Source organism: Aethalodelphis obliquidens, unplaced genomic scaffold (genome assembly GCF_003676395.1).
Source record: "Aethalodelphis obliquidens isolate GAN/ISIS:26980383/991018 unplaced genomic scaffold, ASM367639v1 scaffold4, whole genome shotgun sequence".
Classification (NCBI taxonomy): domain Eukaryota; kingdom Metazoa; phylum Chordata; class Mammalia; order Artiodactyla; family Delphinidae; genus Aethalodelphis; species Aethalodelphis obliquidens.
This window is the reverse complement of record NW_020837948.1, coordinates 26083349-26108698: the sequence shown is the minus strand read 5'-3', so window position 1 is coordinate 26108698 and position 25350 is coordinate 26083349. Positions and strand designations below refer to the sequence as shown.

Here is a 25350-nt window from a genome sequence, read left to right as displayed (position 1 = left end):
TTTTTTCCCTTTATTTCTGCCATCTAACCCTGATTATTTGCCTCCTTCAATACAATCAATTCTCCTTCTGATCAAAATTGCCCGCTCAGCAAGTGGCCTGAGTGCTCCTCCAGCCTCATGGTTCCATCCTGCACCCCATTTTGGTTTCAGCTATCCCGAACCTCTGTCCCAAGCTCCACATGTCCATGTTCACGTTCACGGGCCCCTCTGAGTCTCTGCGTGTGCCCTTGCACCCTCGTGACCTATCTAAAACCTGCTTGCCTTTAGACTCATCTTCAGTGCTGCTTCATCCGGGAAGTCTTCCCTGGTCACTGCACACCTGCAGCCCCAGATGCTCCTCCTGTGTCCGCCCAGAGCATCCTTCTTAGGTTAGAATTTGTTCTGCACATATTTGACTCCCAGAAGACAGCATCTGTTTGCTTTTTACCATCCTATCCTTGTTTTGGTGCTCAATCCAATACCTTGAATGAGGATCCTTAGTTTGCATTTCATGACACTGAAAGCCTTCTGCCTAAGGTGACATTTCTAGTGTGGTATCATTCTTCAGTCTGTGCTCTGACCTCAGTAAGGAATGTTTCCCTCAACAGCTTCCTTCTCCCACCCCTTCCCTATTCACTCCTTTATAAAATCCATCCTAAGAAAGTAATTTTTACAAAGCAGGAGATTTGGCAGGCACTGTATGTTTTGGGACCTGCCAAGCCAGGAGGGTTGAAGGTGGCTATGAAAGATTTTTCAAATGCCATTTATACCAGAGATACAGCGGCAGCATTTATCTGGCTTTTTTGGCTGGAAAACAGTCCCAGCCAAGCTGAAGCTGATTACATTGGCCATGCAACAAAGAATTTATTCATCATACACAAAATCTCCCCTTAACTAAAATCAGGGTTTTAACTGCTGATTGAAAGGAGAGCTGATGTATCAGGGCACAGTTACCCTCTAGACCAAAAAGGTGACTCTTAAGAATACTTTTTAATTGTTTTCTTTCCTAAACCTAATTATTGTTGACTTTGCAGATGTCTAATAATTTAACCTATTCATAGAACGTTAACCTATATTTTTTGCCTTCACCACTCCCATTCTGATTCATATTTTGACTGTCTGGGGGTTTTATATCTGTTTAAAGTCTTCGCAGATCTCTGTGTGGCTCTTATTAGAAACACTTTATAAAGCAGGGGCTCAGCTGAATTCCTTCCCTGAGAGGATGTTGATTTCTTGAGAGAACCAAGAACTCTAGAGAGTTTTTCCCGTTTCTCTAATACAGATGTGTCTCCCCAGCTTCAAATGGCAGTTGCCTCTTCCCCAAGTTCCAATGAATACCACTCACCATCTTGGTCCACCCAAAACTGTGGACATTCTGCCCACCCCACGCCCGGTTGTCAGCAACTTGAAGTGAATGCCAGGTTGAGAGAATTTCTTCTCTTCCTTCCTTTCTTCACAGACAGCCTCCCCCTGGGGCTGAGCAGGTACACCTGTGGACTTTCCAACCTCAGAGTTAAATCCCTTGACAGTTTTCTTTTCTGGCTTACTTGCAAAATAAATGCTTCAAAGAGGGCTAATTTTTGCTCTGTCCATTTCTGTCTCCAGCATGTGTGTGGTGTTTGTGGTGGTGTGGGGAGAAGGTCTGCGTGTGCTTTGAAATAGATATTACAATTTTGAGTTTTCTTAGCTTGCCCATAGCTAATTCAGAGACCAGAGGTTGTGAGGGCTCCATGAGAGGCTGAGAAGGCAGTGGGGTGTGCTTGTGCAGATGAAACACGGCTGCATTTCAATGTTGTCTTCCTGCTAGCAAATGCAAATTGGAGGAAATAGACCATTGTGTGGTATTCTCTCACTCACTGATTTCATTCTTCTCCTCACCCCATCCTCCTTTCCTATCCCCTAACTCCATTTACTTCCTTTAGAGAAACTAAGTGTGATATTTCTCAGACATGCTGACCCATATATACTTCTCGGAGCATTGGTTTTGATCTGCACAGATGAGGTGCTGGTTTTCTAGTCGCTGCAGCCTCAATACTCCTTATGTCCTCTTCCCAGAAGGAAACCCACCAGTGGGACCCTGCTGGTGATGATCTGAGCCACTCCTATTCACCAGACTTTTGATACTTCTCCCCACCGTGGCCTCAGTGCTAGTAGTCTCAGTTCTTTTTCACCTCGGAATTTGAGGGGGTGAAGAAATCTAATTTCTTGAGGAAATCTTTGAAAGGGAAAAGTTTCTGGTAGGCTGGTAGATGAACCTTGTTTGGTGTATAGGTACGGATGTTGACACAGAAGCAAACTTTCAGTTTCAAACGCTGACCGTAGATGTACCCATCTATTTGGTCTGAGAGGAATCCTGATGCATGTGGCCCAGAGAGAAGACCTGTCTGGTTTCTTTCTGAGTGTCTTTATCTTGTCCTTAAAAGACATATTCTCTAGGGATTTGTCTTACGTCTCTGTCAGTGGAGGCTGACTTCCTTTTTTTGCCCTCAGGGAGGAGGATGAGTACTCAGAACTGCGATCAGAACTCAGCCAGAGTCAGCACGAGGTCAATGAGGACTCTCGCAGTGTGGACCAAGACCAGACCTCTGTCTCCATCCCTGAAAACCAGTCCACCATGGTCACTGCGGACATGGGTGAGTCTGCCTGCCATTACCGCAAGGCTGGAGTTCGGTTTCTGGATTGTAACAGGAACTTTAGAAACATAAGGCAGCCTGAATTAAAATTTAATTAGTCAAGGAGCTTATTGAGTAGATGAAGACACATCCATTTCAGGTCTTGACATACTTCTTTGTTGGTCAAAATGGAACCAAAGAGCTGAATTCCCTTTCTGCCTTGTGATTCAAATGTATGTCACCTTCTGCTTGAAAATTCTGGTAGTAGGGAACCAGTTAAAAAGGCTGTGGCAGGGCTTCCCTGCTGGCGCAGTGGTTGAGAGTCCATCTGCCGATGCAGGGGACGCGGGTTCGTGCCCTGGTCCGGGGAGATCCCACATGCTGCAGTGCAGCTGGGCCCGTGAGCCATGGCCGCTGAGCCTGCACGTCCGGAGCCTGTGCTCCGCAACGGGAGAGGCCACAACAGTGAGAGGCCCGCTTACTGCAAAAAAAAAAAAAAAAAAAGGCTGTGGCAGTGTTCCAAGTTACAGTAAAATCTGAACTGAGATGGCAGGAATGGAAAGGGTGGAGTAAGTAGCGACATACCACAGTGGAAGAACCAATAGGTTTCAGCAACTTTGGGGTAAGGAGGAATCCAAAATGACTAACATGTTCATCCTGAATGACTAAGAGAATGATTATGTTCCTTAGTAAGGAAGCTTGGTTGAGCAATGAGTCGGGAAACAGATATATTATGTCTGAGGTTGTAGAGAAATGTCCATGTGGAAATACGTGGCACAGTGTGTTGGTATGGTATGTTTTAAACTACAGATTGTGGCCCATTAATGGGTCTTGAAATTATATGAAAAAATAAAATGTTTTTTAAATGAAATCAAATAGGAAAAAAACAATGACAGTATTGTTTCATGAAGCATATTTGTTGGAAGTTTGTGTGTTGTAAGTTGCCAAGTGAAATGTGCCAACTATGGGTTGCAGTCGAAAGGTTGCAAAACCTCAGGTCTACTTGGAGATGCTTAACTAGATCTCTGGAGAGATTGGGGTTGAGGATAAAGGCTTTGAAGTTATAAGGTAAGGAGATCCCTATGGTTGAAAGGGTGTGGAGTCAAAATGGGGAGAGGCACTATATCTTAGGAAATGTTCATGCACAGGGCAGTGATGGGAAAAGAACGAGGAGAAGGAAGAGAAAGTATAGTACGATTTACAATAGAACTCAAAATTTCGTTGGGGAGAGAGACTTTAATCAAATATTAAACACTTATGTTTAATTATCAACCTATGTACGTGCTATAACACCAAGAACATAGTACCGTGACAGTGTGTCAAAGGGATTCAGTTTAGGATTTCCAGGATAGCTTCCTCTAGGAAGTAACATTTGAGCTGAGATCTGAGGATAAGTAGGAATTGAGTACATAAAAGAGGAAACGGCATTCAGGGGAGAAGGGAGAGATGTATTCAAGGCCGTGAGAAAAGGTCATCCTGTGTGGAGGGCACAGAGATGTGAGATGGAGGCTTGGAGAGGTAGGCAGGAGTCAGATGGTGCAAGATCTTATAGACCATGTTAGAGAGTCTGACCTTTATTCAAAGACCCACAAGAAACCACTGAATGATTTTAATAGTTGGGGGTCGGGGGAATGAAATGATCAAATTTGCATTTTGAATCAATTACTCTGTGGTGAAGAGAAAGAATCAGTGGATCAAGAGTGAATGGGTGGGCTTCCCTGGTGGCGCAGTGGTTGAGAGTCCACCTGCCGATGCAGGGGACACGGGTTCGTGCCCCGGTCCGGGAAGATCCCACATGCCACAGAGCAGCTGGGCCCGTGAGCCATGGCTGCTGAGCCTGCGTGTCCGGAGCCTGTGCTCCGCACCGGGAGAGGCCACAACAGTGAGAGGCCCGCGTACCGCAAAAAAAAAAAAAGAGTGAATTGGGGAGGCCAGCTAGAAAACTACTGCAAAAGTCTAGGTGGGCAAAATTGTTTATAGGATTAGGGTGGTGGCAGTTGAGGTGTGGAAAAGCAGATGAGTATAGAAAGTCGGCAAGATCTGCTAAAGGATCAGTAACAAGGTGAAGGAGGAAGTAGGCATGTGGGGATCTCCCGTAAGTGTCTCGTTCGCACAGTGGATAGACGGTAGGGCCAATCGCCAATATGAAAGCAGGGAAAAAGGACCAGGTGGTTTTGCTCTGAATTGTATTTTGTTTTACTTGGGGGAGGGTGGAGTAGGGTAGAGATCTTGTGTTTTGTTTGGGCATAAGTTTCAGGCATCTGGAGGTATCTGGGTGGAGATGTTGGGAAGGCAGTAGGTGTAAATAAGCCAATAAAGGTCTGGCTGAAGAGAGCAGTTGGGAGACATCAGGCTGTTTGCAGATAGTTCCTGAAGCAATGGAAGTCGGTGTGAAGAGCGAGAACTGCAGAGAGCTGGAGACCAAGCCTGGGGGGCCACCCGCTGAAGAGGAAACTCAGCAGCAGCTCACAGCAGGGATGCACCTCTCAGCTTTTCAGTCTCAGTTGAAATGCACTTCCTCCAAAAGCATCTTGTGAGCACCAGTCTGTGCAAGGCCCCATTGGTTTCCTTCTTACATCACACTGAAATTTCAAGCAATGTATTTGCATTTCTTTGCTTGACTGATGCTCCCGCTAAACCCCACTGAGCAGAAGCGTGTTTGTTTTATCTAGTAGTCTCTCTCCAGAGCCCACCACATGGCCTGGCACATAGTACGTGTTCAGAGATACTTGTTTGAATGAAGGAGTGAAGCAGTCACCCAATCCGTCAACCATTCAATCAGCTGAAGCTGTAAGAAGGAAACGAGGACAGCCCTGTCCACCAGCCAGTGGGGCAGAGAAGGCTCTAATAAGGAAGAAGGGGTCAGCAGGATGGATTGCTGCTAAGGCCGGATAAGATGGATTTAGCTGCATCAAAGTCACTGAGAGCTGTATACTGATACCAGTATACTTGAGCCAGACAGAAATGGGTTGAGGAGGAGGGATACCTCCCAGGCCTGGGGCCTTCGCTTTAGGCTGAAACGGCTTCCCTCACACTAACCTGAACCCAGACCCTGGGCCTTAAGTCACAACACACACAGACCCCTGCGATCAGCCCAGCCGTGGGCCCAAGTCCAAAGGGCTCAGCTATACCAGCATCAGAATCTCTAACCCTAGTGGCCCCGAGCTTCTGGACTCAGCCTTCCAGCCTTAGACAGTCAGACGAGTGAGAGCAGCAGCTGAGAAGTTTCTGATCACTGCAAAGAGACATTCCTACATTCCTACACAGGAATGTCATTCATTTCTCTGAAATTGTTTTTTTATGAAATGAAGCAAGTGACCCACACTCCAACAAAATTTCTTAATCAAATAAGCTGGGGGAATGGAGGGCAAACCCCAATCAAGTGGGCAGGGCGTCTTCACTGCGGGGCGTCTCAGGGTTCCAGCTGTGAGGGAGCATCTGTAGCCGGGGCGCCCCACACAGGAGCCAGTGTCTGCTTGTCTGCACTGTGAGCTGGCTTTGTTTTCCCAGGTTGTTTATTTTCATCTTTTCCCTCAGTAAAAATACGTGTTTATTGTAACTGGTGGTAGTATCATTCCTGACAAGACTGGGCTCCTGGGGGGGAAGGGACCCTCTCTGCCCGATGCCTGTGTATGTTCTCTGTCCACAATAGGAGGCCTTCATTCATCTATGCAGCAGCTCACTGGGAGCTGTGCTGGAGACTGGGCACGTGAGACTCAGAACCTGCCATCAGATCACTCTGCTCCCACACTCAAATCCCTCACCCCAGAGTGACATCCCCGCTCCTTACCCTGGCCTTTAGGGCCCCCAGAACCTGGGCATACCCGCCTCAGGCCTCATCCTCCCCAACTCTCCCTTTCCTTTTTTTTTTTTAAATTTATTTATTTATTTATTTATTTATTTTTAGCTACTTTGGGTTGCCACGCGTGGCTTTCTCTAGTTGCAGTGGGTGGGCTTCTCATTGCAGTGGCTTCTCTTGTTGTGGAGCACAGGCTCTAGGTGCACAGGCTCAGTAGTTGTGGCTCGTGGGCACTAGAGCGCAGGCTCAGTAGCTGTGGCCCACGGGCTTAGTTGCTCCGTGGCATGTGGGATCTTCCCGGACCAGGGCTCGAACCTGCATCCCCTACATTGACAGGTGGATTCTTAACCACTGCGCCACCAGGGAAGTCCCTCCCCAACTCTCCTGTTTTCTTCCCAGCTCTGGCCACACCGGCCTCCTTGCTGTGCCTCAGACCTGACCAGCATCTCTGGCCTCAGGGTTTCTGCATCCACACGTGCCTCTCTGATGCATGTCAGTCAGCTGTCCTCTCATCACAGGCCTTTCCCAACCCCCTGGTAGAGTCCTGGTGCTGTCACTCACTCTCACAATGCAGGTACTCCTTTCCCGTCCCTGCTTCATTTTTCTTCACAGCACTTAGCACTACCCAATGATACTTCGTGTTTGCATTTATTTCCTTATATATGTATCACCAGTCTTTATTAGTCTCTTGCACTAGAATGCAGGTTCCATGCAGGCAGGGACTTCGGCTCTCCTGTTTACCGAAGTAACAGTGCCCGCTCGTAGGAGGCTCCCAGATATGTGAGGAACAGTGAACACCATCTTGGAGCTCACGGTTCTTTGGAGGATGCAAAGGAAACAGGGAATGACTGGCAGTGGGACCACAAAAGGAGGTGGGCAGGGACCCCTAGCGACACCTCAAGTGGGAGCATCAGAAGACGTGGCCAGTAGTCACATCTAAACAGAAAGCTGCGGGATAAGTGGGAATGATGCAAGCAAAGAGCAGGGGGCAGGAGGAGAGTGCTGTGGGCACAGCCGGTACCTGCCAGGTCGCCGTGGAGGGCAGGCCCCCCGGGCAGCAAGGAGGAGGACCTGATGAAGGCCCCAGCTGAGCCCCGCCCCTGCGTGTTCATTGGCTGCATATTCTTACTCCTGTGCCATTTTCCTATTAAATTGCTTCAGTAGGGAAAAAAGCTACCATTTATAAACACCATCACAGGAAATCATTAAAAAGCAGCCATTTCATTATGCCTGCTATATTTGCAAACTTGCATTAGCAACCCAGAGGTTTTCTTGAGCTGGATTTTATATACAGAGTTTGCTGCAGTATATTTGCCGATCTCCACTTAAGAAAACAGGAGTATTCCCTTCATCAAAACGCACTTTTCTTTTGTTTTCAAACCCCACTCATCACAGCCTGGCTGCCCCCTCGATAAGCTGGCTCCAGGGTGTGGTTGGTCCTCAGAGCCTGGAGGGGTAAACCAGCAATTTAGAAAGTGTTTTGACTTACCTAAGCAGTCATATACAGCAGAAAGGTCCCGGTGGTGTCACACTGCATCTTAAAATAAATTGCATTACCTCTGTTCAAACCTGGTCACATAATCGTTTGTAAAGTAAAGGTAATTAAGTAGACAAAGATAAGGTAGGAATTATGAGTTGGGATTTCTATTTCATAATTTGGCAGAGAGTTCTAGTTCAAAGGGAGGCTGCATATCATAACTAACATGCTTTGTTCACTGACTTTGTGTTGAGCATTTACATGCATCCTCATGTTCAATCCTCAGCCTTGAAGGAGGCCCTGTAACTCTCCTCATCTGTAAAACTGGGATGACAGAGTTCAGAGAGGGCAAGTCATTTGTCCAAGACCGCACAGCTAAGCAGTTGTCTTTGCTTTTGCCGCCCGTATTTCTATAGAGGGCTTTGCTTTTACACACCCCTGCTTAAACGGTGAAGCATGCTTATGGATGGTGTGCTCTACTTACTGCCCTCCTTTGAGGTCTCTAGTACTGGTGGCAGAATTTAGGGAGCAGCTGTCTGATTACAGCACCTGGCTTACTAGCAGAGTATTTGCTGTTCACTGAGATCTTGCAGATCTCCGTCTTAGAAACAACACCCTTAGATCAAACCATTCTGGGTGTTGCAGTAGAGCCGAGCACAGATGTGTGTGAGATGGGCTCAGTGTTGCGTCATGCGTGTTAGCGTTTGTGGGGCGCACTCCCTCTAGCAGGCTGTCTTCCCAACTCCGTTCATGGAACAGCAAAGCTTGTCTGGAGCAACTGTCTGTAAACCAAACAAAATCCCTGATCTGATGGGCTTTTGCGCAGGCTGTGATGGGTTCTGCTCCTGTGTTTTGAGATCTTTTCTGGTTTTAGGTGAGAAATTCTTATTTTTTGGAATTTAGCAATGCTGAACTATTAAACCCTCAGCGAGGACAGGAAGCATATGATACCATGTTTGCTGGTGTGATCATTTAGATAGAGATTTCCTTCTTGTGCGTAGTTTTTGGAGGACAACCAAGGAAGAATTTACACGTGAAACCTGGCTATTTGGCATGACTGTGACTATGAAATATGTTTAATGTTGAAGCCAGATTTTCCTGGCTTAATGGCCCATGAGGCTTAAAGGCTTCAGGAGAAATCTTCCAAAGTGTCGAGCAGCCCCTCACAGTGGGGACAAAGGGAGGTCGGGGCAGGGAAAGCAGTCCCGCCTTCTCTCAAAATGATTTCTGCAGAGTGGGAGGGAAGTGTTACAACGGCAAGGCAGCCTGTCCAGAGAAAACTGGATTTTTGTTAGGAATGAGGCACTAAGTAGGCAGTTATATTCCAGCAGAGAATTTTTCGAGGAGAATCAGATCATTGGTAACCTGATTCTGAAACTTTGAGAAACCAGTCCCCAGGTTGGAAAAGTTAGACAGGACTGAAACTAGCACCCTGACTTGACGGTGGAACAGCCCAAGCCCTGTGTTGCTTTCGTTTTTCTTCTCCTTACTTTAACTGGGCAGCTTAATTTATCCCAGGAGGTTCATGATGTTGGCCATCCCTGAGAATCAAGCCCAGGGAAGGCTTAGACGTTTCGAACATTGACTCACAGGGGGCTCTCTAAGGAGACTGTGCGCTTCCTCCCGGGGATCTGAGCCTGGTCAAACAAGGCCTGTCTGTGAATGTTAGCAGGGCCGAGTGGCCAAGGAGGCCACCTAGTATCATTCCAGAACTTTCCTCACAGAGTAACCAAGCTTGAGAGCGGGAAAGATTATGGCTCCACTTCACTTTGTGGTACTTTTGAAATATTTCCCTCAAACTCTACTGTTCGGTAATCTTTCAGCACCCAAAAGAGACTTAGAGTTTAAGATACATATGGAAAGGCGTTGATCCACCACGTTTGCTCAGAATGAGCTGCCATGATTGTTAGGTTCATGCACTCCTTTCCTAAGATAAGCAGCCTTTATTTTCTAAGCAGACCATGTCTTCTCAGATTGGATTGTTTTTTGGGTTGTTTGGAACTCATGACATCTTTTTCCTTAAAACCAGTGTCATAGAGGAGTGTTAGCTGCCCAGACCAGCCCCGGAAGCCTATTTCGTCTATAATGGTAATAAAGTACGGACCTCACTAGTGTTACTGCAGCCCCACCCATCGCTGTGGACATTGTTTTTGTGAGAGGAGGTTCTGCAGACCACATTCGCATGCCACAAGCACATTTTCCAAGTTGATGATACTTTGTCAATGAGCAGTCTACCAAAACTTGATACTTTGGGGCTTCCCTGGTGGCGCAGTGGTTGAGAGTCCGCCTGCCGATGCAGGGGACGTGGGTTCGTGCCCCGGTCCGGGAAGATCCCACATGCCGCGGAGCGGCTGGGCCCGTGAGCCATGGCCGCTGAGCCTGCGCGTCCGGAGCCTGTGCTCCGCAACGGGAGAGGCCGCAACAGTGAGAGGCCCACGTACTGAAAAAATAAAACAAAAGTTGATACTTTTAAAAATTAGCTTAGAAAAAGTCTTTCATTACCTTTACACGTTCAACTCATGCGGTCTTTATTGAGTACGACTCCGTGCCCAGTGTTGTGAGCGTCTAGGAACACAAGGATGGATGAACAGAGTCCCTGCTCCCCGGAGCCAGACTTCGTAGGGTCCATGTGTCAGATAATAAGTAATTATGGGGAATGTGATGCCTCAAAGAAAGAAGTAAATACGAGACTATAGGTAATCGGGGAAGGCTTACTGGAAGAGCAGATTTTAAGGCAAAGCTTTAAAAAGAACCATTGTGAAAAGACAGTGAGGGGCTTCCAAACTAGGCAGACACATCACCATTAACCGTGAAGTGAATGCCGAGCCCCAGGAGTAAGTACGTTTGAAGTTGGGACCATATTTTGGAGCAGATTCATTCTGGTAAATGCACGTTGCTTGGAATCAAAGGACCAGGGGAATATTTCTAACATCTAGCCTATTTAGCTATATTTCTATTTGGGTTAGGGTTCTCACAGGGGGTTCAACAAAAGTAGAGTCAGCCTTTAACACCGTATTCAAAATGAACCAACTCTGGTATGGTTTCTTGTGTACAGCACTGGGGATAGGTCTAATTGATCCTGAAAGAGGAAAACCAGCTTTGCCCACTAGTATGTATTTAACCAAGAAAGCCTGCTGGTGAGGCGTCATTTCCATAGCCATGAATGTCCTCTGGCCTCCTTTCCAGATTTCCCAGGTGCTTGGGTCTTCCCTCAGACAGCAACCTAAAAACCTAAGGCTCTGGGTTCTCATTAGAAAAATAGAACCTGAGCTGTCTTTTCTCCAGCTGCTATTGGAAGTCTTAACTGGGGCAAGTTGCGTTTGGAAAAGATGGCCCACCCAGGCAGGTGCTGCAGACTCTGACAGCGGTGGGCAGCAGATGGGGTGAGGAAAGCAGGCAGAACAGTGGAGCACCATAGCCTGACGAGTCCAAAGGGGCAGCTGCTGGCCACTCTGCCCACTGCTGTCATGGGAAGAGCTGGTATTTCCTGACCTTCTAATTTTACAGGAATAGCTGTAAATTGTAATATTTTTTAAATGCTGGCAATTAATTCAAAAATGTTTTTTAAAAAAGGCTGCACCGGTTCTGAAACCCTGCCATCCTCTCGTTGAAGGGAGATGTCCCTTCCATTTATTCTTTTTTATCCTCTGTTTCATCTCTGCAGCAAATTAGACAGCTGGAAGGCAGAGTGCCAAGATTGTGTGAGCTTAGCCTTGCCCAGAATTCCCTTTACGTTGTACTTGAATGGTCTACAGCTTAAATTTAATTGAAAGTTAGTATCCGAAGAAACCATATGAAATCTGCATATGTGGGAAATTGTGGCTGAAAGGACTCACAATCACATCGCTTCACACCACACATGAAGTCCCAGGTACCTAAACTCTTCTAGCATCTAACTGTTAAAAACACATTGCGTCCCTTGTGCAACTGGAATGCTTCCTCCTTTCTGACGGGAGAGCATTCATTTCTGCCCTGGCTGCCAGGGAGCACGGCACTAAGTAGAAGAGTCAGCCCTAGCAGCTGTGTTCACCTCCATTGGCTTCCTCAGCCTTTCCCTGGTCCCAGTCATTGTGTTTTTCCCTTATTTGTGGTTGCTTGCTATGTGCTACCTCAAATTCATTTTTATAAAACTATAACCTCTGGTAGAATAATGAGTATTTGCTGCAAAGGACATCCTCTTTGTCCCATGGACACGGAACCGAGCCGTTAGCTTTACTTTACAAAGCACAGCATAGCCTGAGGTGCCGCAGCGGGTCTGCCTCGTGTGACCCTTCACACCGGAGTTCCATGTCAAGTGTGCAGTGCAGTGGCACTACGTACATTCACAGAGCTGTGCAACCATCACCAATATCCATTTTCAGAGTTTTCTTATCCTCCCAAACAGGAATTCTGTATTCATTAAACGATATTGCCCCATTTGCCCATCTACTGTAACCTCTCTTCTCTCTTTTTTTGTATTTTTATTTTTTTAATTAATTTATTTATTTTTGGCTGTGTTGGGTCTTCGTTGCTGTACACAGGCTTTCTCTAGTTGCGGTGAGCGGGGGCTACTCTTCATTGCAGTGCGCAGGCTTCTCATTGTGGTGGCTTCTGTTGTTGTGGAGCACGGGCTCTAGGCGTACAGGCTTCAGTAGTTGTGGCATGTGGGTGCAGTAGTGGTTCACGAGCTCTAGAGCGCAGGCTTAGTAGTTGTGGTGACATGGATTTAGCTGCTCCACGGCATGTGGGATCTTCCTGGACCAGGGATCGAACCCATGTCCCCTGCATTGGCAGGCAGATTCTTAACCACTGTGCCACCAGGGAAGTCCCTCTTCTACTTTCTATGAATTTTCCTATTCCAGGTACCTAATATAAATGGAATCATATAATATTTGTCCTTTTGTAACTGACTTATTTCACTTAGCCTAATGTTTTCAGGGGTCATCCATGTTGTAGCAGTATCAGAATTCTGTCCCTTTTTAAGGTGGAATAATATTCTGTCATGCGTTTATATCACATTTTGCTTATCCATTCATCTGTCAACAGATACTTGGATTATTTCTATCTTTTGACTCTTGTGAATAATTCTGCTGTAAACATTGGCATACAAGCATCTGTTTGAGTCTATGCTTTCAGTGTTTTGGAGCATGTACCTAGGAGTGGAATTGCTGGGTCATATGGTAATTCTATGTTTAACTTTTTCGGGAACCACCAAACTGTTTTCTACAGTGGCTACACCACTTTACATTCCCACCAACAATGTGCAAGGGTTACAGTTTCTCCATATTCTTGTCAACACTTGTTCTTTCCTCTTGTTGTTGTTTTTGATAACTTCCATCCTCTCCGTAGTGTCAGTCTTGCCTTTAATCCATGCTGACAGTATCTTCCTTTTGGGGAGTCTGTGAACATTTAATGTAGTTAATGATCGATTGATTGTGGGTCTCTCAGTTTACTATTTGTTTTCTGTTTGCCCCTTCTGAATTTTTTGTTCTTCTGTCCATCCTGTCTTCCTTCTTTTGGGTTAACCGCATAGTTTTTAGAATTTTATTTTATGTATTGGTTTCTGGCTATGCCTCTTCATCATTCTTTTCTAGTAATTATTCTAAGAATTACATTATACATGGTTAATTTTTCCGAGTCCACTCACAGTTACCATTCCTCCTTTAATTCTGATATATGTCCTCTCTTGCCTTTCCTGGGAAACAGCGGCGATGAGTAGGTACCCTCACAGGCTTGGCTGAGCTGACCTGTTCTTGTCCGCATAGCAGTACTTGTTTGGGGTTGGAGCAGTGTGGTGAAGGTAGCCCTGGACACAGAAGGGTGACACTGTACTTCGAGCCCTGCCCCCCACCCATTGTGCAGCTGTGGGTGAGAAACTGGGTGTCTTTGAGTCTCAGATACCTCCTCTTTGGAGCGAGGCTTACCACCTTCCTGCTGGGGTGGAACTTGATGATGTATGTGAAAGCCCTTTCTGAAGTGTCAAGAGTGCTGATCAAACCAGAGTCACTGTGATCATCACCTAAATGAAGAGCCTTTTTTTTTTTCATTGTAGTAAAAAACGCATTACATAAAATTTACCATCTTAACCATTTTTAAGTGTACCGGTCCGTACTGTTAGTTATATTCACATTGTTGTGCAACAGATCTCCAGAACTTACTTTATCTTGCAAAACTGAAATTGTACCCGTCAAACAATACCTGCCCCGTCCCCCTTCCTTCCAGCCCCTGGTAACCACCTTCCTACTTTCTGTCCCCTATGCATTTGACTACTTTAGATAGCTCATATAAGTGGAATCATACAGTATTTGTCTTTTTTAGTAACTGCCTTATTTCACCTAGCTTAATATCCTTAAGTTCCATCCATGTTGTAGCACGTGTCAGAATTTCCTTCCTTTTTAAGGCTGAATAACATTCTGATGTATGTATGTACCACACTTGGTTCATCCATTCATTCGCCGATGGACACGGGTTATTTCCATCTTTTGGCTATTATGGACATGATATACAAGGATCTGTCTGCGGGCCTACTTTCCATTCTTTTGGGTATGTACCCAGCAGTGGAATTGCTGGATCACATGGTAGTTCTATTTTTAATTTTTGAGGAGCTGCCATACTGTTTTCCAAAGCAGCTGCACCATTTTACTCTTCCCACCAACAGTGCACAAGGACCCCAGTGTCTCCACTTCCTCACCAATACCTGCTCTTTTCTGTTGTTGTTGACATAGTAGCCATCCTAATGGGCCTGAGATGATATTTCATTGTGGTTTATAAATGAGGCACTTGCTGTTTGTTCTGGAACTCTTGGTCCCTTGTCTGAGCTTATCTTGCTCCTCTGGTCCCGTAACTTAAACTTCGGGTCTTTTATAAAGACTCCAACTACCTTGGCCTTCAGTGTTGAAGCTCCAGTGCCTGGCAGGGCCCATACCGTGCAGGGCATTGGAGGCCAAGGGAAGGAACTGAGGATTTATTCAAAGTCTATATTTAGAAGAACGTGGCACCAACTGAAAGACAAGGCCACCCTGTATTGAGTAGCGTTGATGGTGGGGTGAGTGGTGGTGAGCGATTGGTGCTATGCGACAGCACCAACAGGGGACCCAGAATATCTGCTTCTGCCAGCCTGGCCACCCTGTCCTACTGTGAGGCCCCAAACTGGGAACACTGACAAAAGACAGCCAGGGGGCACCTGATTACTGGTGGGGCTTATGTAAAACCAGTGGGTAATAGGCAAGAGTGTGTGGGCTTCATCCTCCAGCCTGTGTGATACACATTGGGCTTCCTAAGACAAGGAAAGCATTCATAGCCCTCCTAGGTATGAATAGAACATGCTCCTGAGCTGTTTGCAGTCTGCATGTTCATTTAAGTGCCTTCCTCCATCTTCCTTTTTATTTATTTATTTATTTGGTTGCACCAGGTCTTATTTGCAGCTCGTGGGCTCCTTAGTCACGGCACGTGGGCTCCTTAGTTGTGTCATGTGAACTCTTAGTTGCGGCACGCATGTGGGATCTAGTTCCCTGACCAGGGATCGAACCCGGGCCCCCTGCATTGGGAGTGCGGAGTCTTATGCACTGCGCCACCAGGGAAGTCCCCCCTCCGTCTTCCTGATGCTCCGTCCTATACTTGCATCATGCTCTCTGTGGTTACTTTCCCCAGGGGAGTGGGAGAGAGGACTGTGGCTTTTGCCACGTACGTCTGTGAGCCTCTCAGAGTTGAAAGGCTCATGCTCATCTCTGTACCCTGCTTCTAGCCTGAGGCCAGGGCTCAGCAACTGATCAAAGAATGAGAAAGAAAGACTGATCAGGTCCCTACACTTGCCTCCTGTTGCCTGTAACCCAACATCCTCAGGACACAGCCTGGTGGCACCTCTCCAGTCCTGCTGTGAAGACCCCTCAGCAGACATGTCCAGAGTGATCATTGCATCAGGTGGGGCCGTGCTAGGGAAATCCTTATGAATGGCTGAATAGAGACATCTTCCTTCCTCATCCCACTCAGGAATAATCCAAATAATTCAGGGGTGTGTGTTAACTGCAGCTCAGGGTACCAGGAAACCCTGCACCTCAAGGTAAATGATCCTTTGGAGAAACTTCTCCATTTGTTACCTGGAATTAAGTGTGCTCGGGAGATAGTTTCATCAGCATGTGTGAGAACTAAGGAGTGCTGCACCTGGCTCTGGACCTCCTTGTCTTGAGTTGGTGATGGGCACCTGCCATCCATCTCCAGAGGGCTTCGGCAGTGGAGATTGTCCTCCTGTTGTCAGCAGTTCAGGGCATGGTCCATACTGAGGACAAAAAGCATAAGGTGGATGTAAAACATGCTGCTGTTGACAGTCTATTTCTAGTCTTGCTGGCTCTTAAATATATAATGATGTGGTATTTATATTTGGTCATTTAAAAATAACTTTTGATTGCCTGTCTTGTGTTGGAGATGAAATGAGGAGGAAGATCAAAGTCCCTTCTTTCTTGAAGCTTACACTTTAGTAGAGAAGAGATGACAGACACATAGGTCAGAGCAGATAGTGATAATTGCCATGGAGAAGATAGGATAATAGGACAGGGACTAAGGGGGAAGAGATGGAACCCCATACTTCAGACAGAGAAGAGCTTGGTGAGGAGGTGGCATTTGAGCTGAGAGCTGAATGTAGGAGGAGATTTGGGTACAATTCAGTCTCAGCAGAGGGAACAGCAAAGGAAAAGAAAGCCCTGGGGCAGATGAGAGGTTGGCATCTTCCAGGGATGGAGAGAAGGCAGGAGCGTGAACATAGCATAGTGATGCGGGGGAAGGTGGACAGATGAGGCAAGGACCAGAGAAGCCAGTGGTTCCCACCCCGACTACACGTTAGGGTTATCTGAGGAGCCTAAAAAATTTTCCAGTGCCAAAGCTCCACCCGTAGAGAGTGTGATTTAATTGGCCTGGGTGGGGCCTGGACATTGGTGTTTTGTAGAAGCTCCCCAGGAAGTTCCACGGTACAGCCTGGGTTGAAACATCAACAGGGCTGATCGTGCAGAGCCTTAGAGACTCTGGTAAGGAGTTTAGACTTTATTTGAATGACAGTTTATATAACGGTTTGGGCCGGGGGAGTAACAGGATCCAGCTTATGTCCTTAAGAGACTCACTTTGGCTACAGTGTTGGGGACTGGAGGTAGGAGCTTGTTCCGGTGGTTCAGTTAAGAAATGATGGCGGCTGGGACCAAGGCTGGTGTCAGTGGAGATGGTAAGAAGAGGTCAGTTTGGGGATATGTTTTGGAGGTTGCAGTCAAAAAATGGATTGGATTTAGGGTGTGAAGCAAAAGGAAATCAAGGTTGCCAGAGAGTTAACCAGAGTAACTGGGAGGATGGTAGTGCTGTTCACAGAGCTGGGAGAGGTGGGGAAAACAGGTTGGAGAGGAGGGGGAATCATTGAGTTCATTGGTTGCGGTGAAAGCTTCACACTTCTCTTCTGTCTAGATTTAGGTAACTTGTAGATATAGGCAGTCAAATAAAGTTGCCCAGAATATTCTGAGAAATCCTCTTACTGTAATGCTGGGTGTTTTCTTGAAGTCTTGTGCAAGTGAGCGCCAAAGGCAATTGAGTATTTTAGGGCATGGAACCTGCGATGAGAAGGGAAGAGGAGGGAAGTATGAAGCCTTTAAGCTTCTTCCATACAGGAGTCAGGCCGAGTGTAAGGGAAAGGTGTACTTGGATAAATCGCTGTAGTTAACACCTGTCTTGCTATAAGAATTGAATGGCATAGCGACACATAGAATCCAAAATAGGTTGACATATTTATATTTGACTTAAGGGGATTTTTGCCCCTCCCCCAAATTATCTTTTAAGATACGTCTAGTTCACATTAAGATTATAATTAATTCTCCTCCCTGGACTAAGCCCTGGGTGTCCAGTAATTAAAAGTAACCCAGACTTTTAAGTCAGAATCAAATTATTAGAATTGCTTACAAGACATTTACATGGAGAACAATATGGAATTTGTTAGAATAGTTTGTTTTCCCCCTGATGGAGGAAGTGGTATAAATTGCAGTAGTAGAGCCTGTTGATTGGTTATATCAGGGAAAAAAGTCCTGATTATAAGCTCGCTGAGGGCAAGAACTGTCCCTTATACAGTTGCTATTTTTTTTAAACACCTAGTGTCTCTGCTCACTCTGGGGTTTTTTTTTTTTTTTTTTTCGTTTAGTAAAGTTATGAGATCTTTTTAGCTGAAACTTTTCCTGAAATCAGTCCTTATCTGAATGGCTGAGCAGGAAGGTTGACCAGAAGTCCTAACAGCCCCTTCTGGGACACTTCTTTGTTCTTACTAGAGAAACTTGAGATGTGTCTGCCTTTGAGTGAAAGACGAGAGAATGCAGCGTGGCATGGCTGTCTAGAAAATGGCCATGGTCTGAAACTCCTTAATAAAGCCTTTGTATTGGCCCCAGGCCTCAGAAGGCCAGCAGGCTGGGAGATCAGGCTGCCGGTGTTAAACCTGGACACGTCCAGCTCCACTGCCATCCATTTCACCTGAATGGGTTCCTCTCCGTAAGCGAAACAGAGAGCGCTCATCGCCCACCTGCCTGCTTAACTCGTTGTATCCGCATCCACTTTCAGATAACTGCAGCGACCTGAACTCGGAGCTGCAGAGGGTGCTGACGGGGCTGGAGAATGTGGTCTGCTGCAGGAAGAAGAGTAGCTGCAGCCTCTCGGTGGCAGAGGTGGACAGGCACATCGAGCAGCTCACCACTGCCAGCGAGCACTGTGACTTGGCTATTAAGGTAGGACCCCCCCCCAACCCCCATCCTCTCTGTCTGGCTCTTTTCAGATCACATGAGGGAAATGATCAGGTGCCTTTCTTCTGAAGTGTGATTTTGCTCAGAGACCTATTAGAGAGTGAGTGTTTCTAAGAAAGCCATGCTAAAGATTGGGCCACCAGGGAGAAGCAGGAGCCCGATAAATTTTTGCTGGGTTGACTCACAATAGAAAAAGTCATTATATCAATAGTCAAGATCACTGGCTTTGCTGCAAAAATGACTACTTCCTTGGAAACTATTAGACCACTAGTATTGAACCATGTCATTTTAGTGTGGTTCATCATGTAGCACTCTGAGGTTGTAAGATTAACCTGGAAATTTTGTTAAAGCTTTCAGGTCTCTGGAATATTATTTCCGGAGTTATCTATTCATGGTGCTAACAAGGGGGACGTTCAGGGCCTGAACGAGTCATCTATCCTGAGTGCACTGGACTGGACCTCAGTCCCGCCTTTCATGTGCATTCATCTTACTGCTTAGGGAGGACCAGGTGAGAAGAATCTGCTGCATCTGCACAAACTCATCATGAGCAATGGGAATGTCAAGTCCCCTTGATACAGGGCCTCTGGTATCTTTATGTTACTTCACCAGAACTTAGTGACCTAGGCATCACAATTCAAACTGAAAAGTCTGAGAGGAGCCTATAGAAAGGGAAAATGTGATGTGTTATTTGAAAAATGTTTGAGGACTCTGGGCCCAAGTTTCTATCAACAGGAATCCTGGATTTCACAAAAGAGCTATGGTCTCTCGAGGTAAACCGTGATGCATGTTTATAATACATCTGGTTTCCCATCTTTATTCATCACAATTATAAATACATAGTTGATGTGGTTTGGGGAAGTAACCACTAGTATTTCTTGCTTTGGAATCTCCGGACCCTGTATTTGATTGTAATGTCAGCTTGGGTACTAGCCCCAGCCTTAGCATTGAAAGGGAAGGAGGAAGCCAAGGGTGTCTGCCAACCAGCAAGGGACAGAGCAGGCCCTGGAGTAGGGCTGAGTAGGACATGAGTCTCTTACTTGAGAGGAAGGACAAAGCACTGCATGTGGAAAGTGGCAGCACGATTTGGGTAACTGTCCTCATCAGGGAACCAATGTGAGCCTCCAAGAGTGACACATCCTTATGCCACCCATTTTTGAGACCTGTTTCCCATCCCATCTCTTCACTGCCTTCTGCCCCTACATGGCAATTCCACCTCGTCTTTCCAAATCATTTGGTGCACGCTTCCTTTTCCAAAGGACAGTAATTGTGAATGAATCGTTTCTGAAAGCAAACAGAATGAGTTGTTCCTTTTTTTTCAAATTTTATGCGTGTTTCTTCTCCATTAATACGGGTGTTTTTAATGAATGTTAAAAAAAACTCTCCATGTAGTATTAAGATTCTGTTCTTTTTAAGCACATAGCTGTGTTATTAATTAAATCCCTGCTGTCTTAGAAACCTCCACAATGAACTTCCTCTTTTCTGTGTCACTGAGGTTTATTTTTGTCTTTCTTATCTTGGGACTGAACCTCATTCACACCTTCTGGTTCTGTTGTGACACTAAAAGCTGTAAACAGGGATGTGACCTATCCTATTGCTGAGTTGGAACATGGGAAGCCTGTAATTTAGGAAACTTCCAGTTAGATTTTGTGTGCAGTTTGCAACTTCACATTTGCTTTATCAGGCTCACTAGCTGGCTTGCTCTCTGGTTATGTGTATTCACCGACTCTGGACCGTGGGTGAGGGAGATAAACATCTGTGTGGACATGGCAGTTAGCACTCCTGATAGACTTAAATACCAGGAAGGGATGGCGCTTTTCTTACTGGGGCTACTGCTGGGTAACACAGACTGTAACCCAGGCAAGTGAGAGAGCCTCATCTGAAAATGGGGAGAGGATAGATAATCAGGGGCTCTCGTTAGTCCTGATTACCTTCTGCAGTGAAGTGACTGTGGAACCCACCCCTCTGGGGACACTCACCCCGGGCTGGCCTGTTTTCTCCCCCTCCCGTTTCTCCCAGGGAACTCACTTGGCTTGTCTCTGTGGCTGTGTTTTGTAGACAGTGGAGGAGATCGAAGGGGTCCTTGGCCGGGACCTGTATCCCAACCTTGCTGAAGAGCGGTCTCGATGGGAGAAGGAGCTGGCTGGGCTGAGGGAAGAGAACGAGAGCCTGACTGCCATGCTGTGCAGCAAAGAGGAGGAGCTGAACAGGACCAAGGCCACCATGAACGCCATCCGGGAGGAGCGGGACCGGCTGCGGAGGAGGGTGAGTGCCAGGCCTTTCCCTGGGGGCTGGGGTCAAAGGAGAAGCCAGCTGGTCGAGCCAAGGGCAGCCCCAAGAATTTGGTGGCATTTCTAGTCTTGTGAATCACCATGCCTTTCTGGTGATGAAGTCGTTCTTGAAAGTATTCTGAAAGCGCTGAGATGTGCAGGTAAGATTTTTAAAAACGCTCTTCTCTGCAATCGCAGATGTAAGTGGATGCTAAAAATTATCCCAGTGCAGTGATTCTCAGTCATTCGCTGGGTACACACATCTTCCCCCAAGCTCAATTAAAATGTTCTTCCTTTGAGGTAGGATAATAATATTTTATAATTTGCAAAAATATACAGAATTTCCCCTTTGCAGTTTCTTCTGTAAATTTTTCTTGAAACTTATAGTACCTGCTCTCACATATCCATACTGAGTCTAATGTGACACGTCCTCTCCTCTAGTGCAGACTCATTAAAGTTAATAATCTTATATATATATTTGTGTGTGTGTGTGTATGTTCTGTGTGAGAGAGAGAGAGAGTGTGTGTGTGTGTGTGTGTGTGTGTGTGTAATTCCTGGTAGTCACCCCAGCTCACTAAATGGCTCTATGGCCTGAACAGGTTTGAGAACCACTTTGCTTAGGAAATATAGCCATTACTAAAGGAGCTGATGTTTCAGGATAGAAACGTTTGACAGAGTTGTTAAAGCACTCACTTTTCCAAAGATGGAGTTTTTTCTTAGGAACCCACAAGTACTTCTTTGTTTGGCTGTTAATTTGATCTGTGATTGGACTGGAGGTGAAGCAGTGAATTCTGCAATCAGAAACAGTTCCCTCTGAACTTCACTTTGAATTACTAGACCTACTTTATTCTCTTTCTCCATTGTGGCAATATTAGAAGCTTGCTTTCGAGTTGTGCTGTGACTGGTAATTTTGCACACAGAGGAGAAAAAAATACATCCAGTTGATCACACCATTACTCTTTTTTTTTTTTTTTTTGCGGCACGCGGGCCTCTCACTGTTGTGGCCTCTCCCGCTGCGGAGCACAGGCTCTGGACGTGCAGGCTCAGCGGCCATGGCTCACGGGCCCAGCCACTCCGCGGCATGTGGGATCTTCCCGGACCAGGGCACAAACCCGTGTCCCCTGCATCGGCAGGCGGACTCTCAACCACTGCACCACCAGGGAAGCCCCCACCATTACTCTTTAACTTGCTTTTCAGTAAGATCAGTGTGCGTACATCATTCTCCTTTTAATCTACATGCAGGTTTCATAATTGCCATTATTTATGAATATAGAAGAAATTACTATTTTTGAATGTTATCAGCTCTTTTCCTCATTTGTGGCTATTGCCAGCATTCCTAACTCTCATATCTGAATGTCATTTTGTGTGAACTCACACGCGTAAGCTTATTTTCAGAACCCAGCTGTATCGGATGCCAGTCTCCGTCCTTGTAACAGCAGGTGTAAATCATTGCAGTCAGCAAAGACTTCTGGGCAAGCTGAGGACATTTACGTAGTGCTAAGGCCCACAGCACCTGTAATTTCCTGGGCTACACTCCCTGATCATTATGACTAATGCCCTAATTAGGTGTGCTTGCTTAGTGTGCACGTTCTCATGGTGCTTACTTTGTGAAGGAAATGTTGGTCGTAGGCCTAATTACATAGTGCGGTTTCGAATAAATTTCCTCCTCTAACTTGAGTTACTAAAGCACAAGACAGCCCTTGACTGTGACTAGCAAAGGAGAAAAAGCCAGTTCCCCTTCGAGTATTTTCTCCAACTCTGGAGGTTAGTATTAAGGACAGCATAGTGTGATGGTACCACACTCTGTGCCAGGGCTCTGTGACCACCTGGAGTCACAGCTTGATCTCCCAAGCCATTGTGAGTCTCTGGTAAGTTACCTAACCTCCTGGTTTATTCCGCCGTGAAGTGGGGGTAATAATAGTACCCAGTGCAGGGAAACTAGGTAATCCTCATGAATTATCTAAGCACTTAACCAACGCATGGCATGCAGTAAATGCTCAAAAGCTATCAGTAATCGTTTGGGATGAAATTCAGAGATACCTGTTTAGTAGTCTGGAAAGATTAACACCATACCGTCTTTCTTCCCCCAAGAATTCTTATATATTTGAAGGACTCTTAGAACTCTTAGATGGACGTTGAATAACTACACACACACACACACACACACACACACACACACACACAGTACTCAAAATCTTTCTTCTGATCACATTTATTACCGTGTAAGTTTTGCAGTTAATATGGCTTTATTTAAATTTATATAATTTATATAAATTTATATAATTTATATTTCCAAATAAAAATATATTGGGGAACTTGTATCTCTTCCTCAACTGGAAATTTCCTCCGGAATTTGTATACATACCCATGAATTAGATTTATTTCTCTTTATTTCAAGACAATTGTGGGTGTCAGAATTTGCTAGATGCCTGTAAATGCCAGTTTGCTAGATTTTAAGTGCTGGATGACTTCTACCTACCACCACCCAATATATTTTATTCCCCTGAGGAGAAATCTGTCTTTTGTGGTTGGTCGTTGTATCTTCTTCATGATCTATAGCTCTGAGGAATGACTGAGGTCTAGTTTCATTTCCATCCTTGTGGTACCACACGATAACATGGCTGGTTGGCCTTTCCTGTCTTTCTAGCAACTCAGAATCCAGAGTTCATCAAAGTTGCCTGGAAAGCAATAGAGGCCTCTTTTTTTTTTTTTCGTTGCCCACATTCATTGTATAGAATTTGAACTGACCAGATCAATAGGATTGGTGCTGGCCCCCTGCCTGTAATTAAACAGAGTGCTCTCAGGAGGTTTTCTGAGCCTTGTTCAAAATTTAATTAAATTAGATCTTTAATGTCAGCTAACAGATTGGGCTACTTGGCAGAGCAGTAACTAAGGAACAACAGGCAGACAGTTTTTATTACTGGTCCCGGCTCATTATTAAATGAGGTAATCATTTAGGTCTTCATGCTCTGTAATAGAACCGCTCATTTCCTCACACTGAAAGGAGTGGGTGTAATTTAGGCAAAGTAGAATTAATTACTCTAGAAAGGGAAGCATTTGGCTGTTCATTCATTCATTTTGTAAACATGATGGGTCATCTTCTCTGTGCTAGGCAGAGGGGCTACGGTGATGAACAGGACACAGAACCTGGCCTGAAGGATGTTTGGGAGACAGGCACATAAACAGGTCATTACAATGGTACATGTCAAGTGATAGGGAGGGATAAACACAGGAGAAGCCCTGAGAACTCATAGGAGGGACATGTGATGGCAGGTCCAGCCTCTCTGTATTATGTATTTTTTACCTGATTGTTTAGGTCAACTGCCATGTAGCAAAAATGATCAGTGCTTTCCTCAGGTAGTTTGGTAAAGCAAACTGGATGTGACCACTGGCTCATGAATCTGTGTCCCATCGAACCATAGACTTGAATCAAACACAGGCAACACACATTCTTTATGAGATTTTGTACAAACTCTTCAGAAAGTTGTGCAAAGTCAGTTATAGTTTTATTACAGCAAAAAGATACAAATCAGAGCCAGCCAAACTAAGAGACATATAGGTGAAGTCTGAAAGAGGTCTGAAGGCAAAGCTCCCAGCTCTTTTCTTCCCCTGGAGTCCTGAATGGTGTTACCTCCTTTGCGCTGAGATGTGTGGCCAACTCGGAGTATTGCCAACCAGGGTAGTTCACCCAAGCTTCCGAATCCAGAGTTCTTATTGGGGTTTAATTCTGTAAATGTGATTGACTGGATTGCTGGCCGTGTGGTTGGATTCAATTCCCAGTTCCTTCTCCTTTAGGGATATCAGGCTGATACCCTTTGGGCCATTTTTAAGTCTGTGAGTCATATCCTTTGGGCCACTTTTAAGTTTGCGAGTCTGCCAGGGGTGGTGGTGCTGCACTGCGTCTACCCACAGTCCTTCTAACGCAGGAGGGATCTCGGAGGTGTGAGGGGTCCGGCACTGTCCTACTCGGGCACGTGTGCAGCTTGCAGGTGTAGCACTCATCCTGTAAACTCACCGCCTCTGCCGATTTACTGAGCATCCTCTTGTAGGAGCCCAAGAGCCACCCCTAAAGCCATTAGTTCTAAATCCATTGGTGCCTGTTTCTAACTACTGCACTGGTTCTGAACACCTGATCGAATCCACTTTCAGTGTTCGCCCACGTCATCTCGAAGGGCACTTGACGATCAGTGTTCATGCTTAAAGGGAAAGAGGAGTCCAAACCAAATGAAGGAGTCTGCTTAGAAAGAGTAATGACCTTAAAGGTTAACCATGTGTTTTATTATGTACTTCTTTCTACTAATTAATTCATTTATAATATGTACTTACTATTAGGCTGACCACCCTTACTGGGAGATAAGATGTTTAGCGTCATGCTGAGGTGTCCAGAGCTGGTCTGTCTCTGAAGCAGCCATTCACTTCATCTGAATTATCTCCCATGATAGGCTACGTCAGTATCGCTTTGATATTTTTAACTAAAAATCAG

The 25350-nt window shown here is 45.7% G+C and overlaps 1 protein-coding gene across 4 annotated transcripts in view; it reads left to right on the top strand.

Moving 5' to 3' along the window:
• MCC (MCC regulator of Wnt signaling pathway) overlaps positions 1-25350 on the top strand; it is a 432932-nt gene that overhangs the window by 340636 nt on the left and 66946 nt on the right. For all 4 annotated transcript variants that reach the window (XM_027100123.1, XM_027100130.1, XM_027100138.1 and 1 more), the window contains 3 exons: positions 2470-2612; positions 18422-18585; positions 20656-20862. In XM_027100123.1, coding sequence (XP_026955924.1) covers positions 2470-2612; positions 18422-18585; positions 20656-20862 — 514 coding nt within the window. The remainder of the gene's footprint in view (positions 1-2469; positions 2613-18421; positions 18586-20655; positions 20863-25350) is intronic.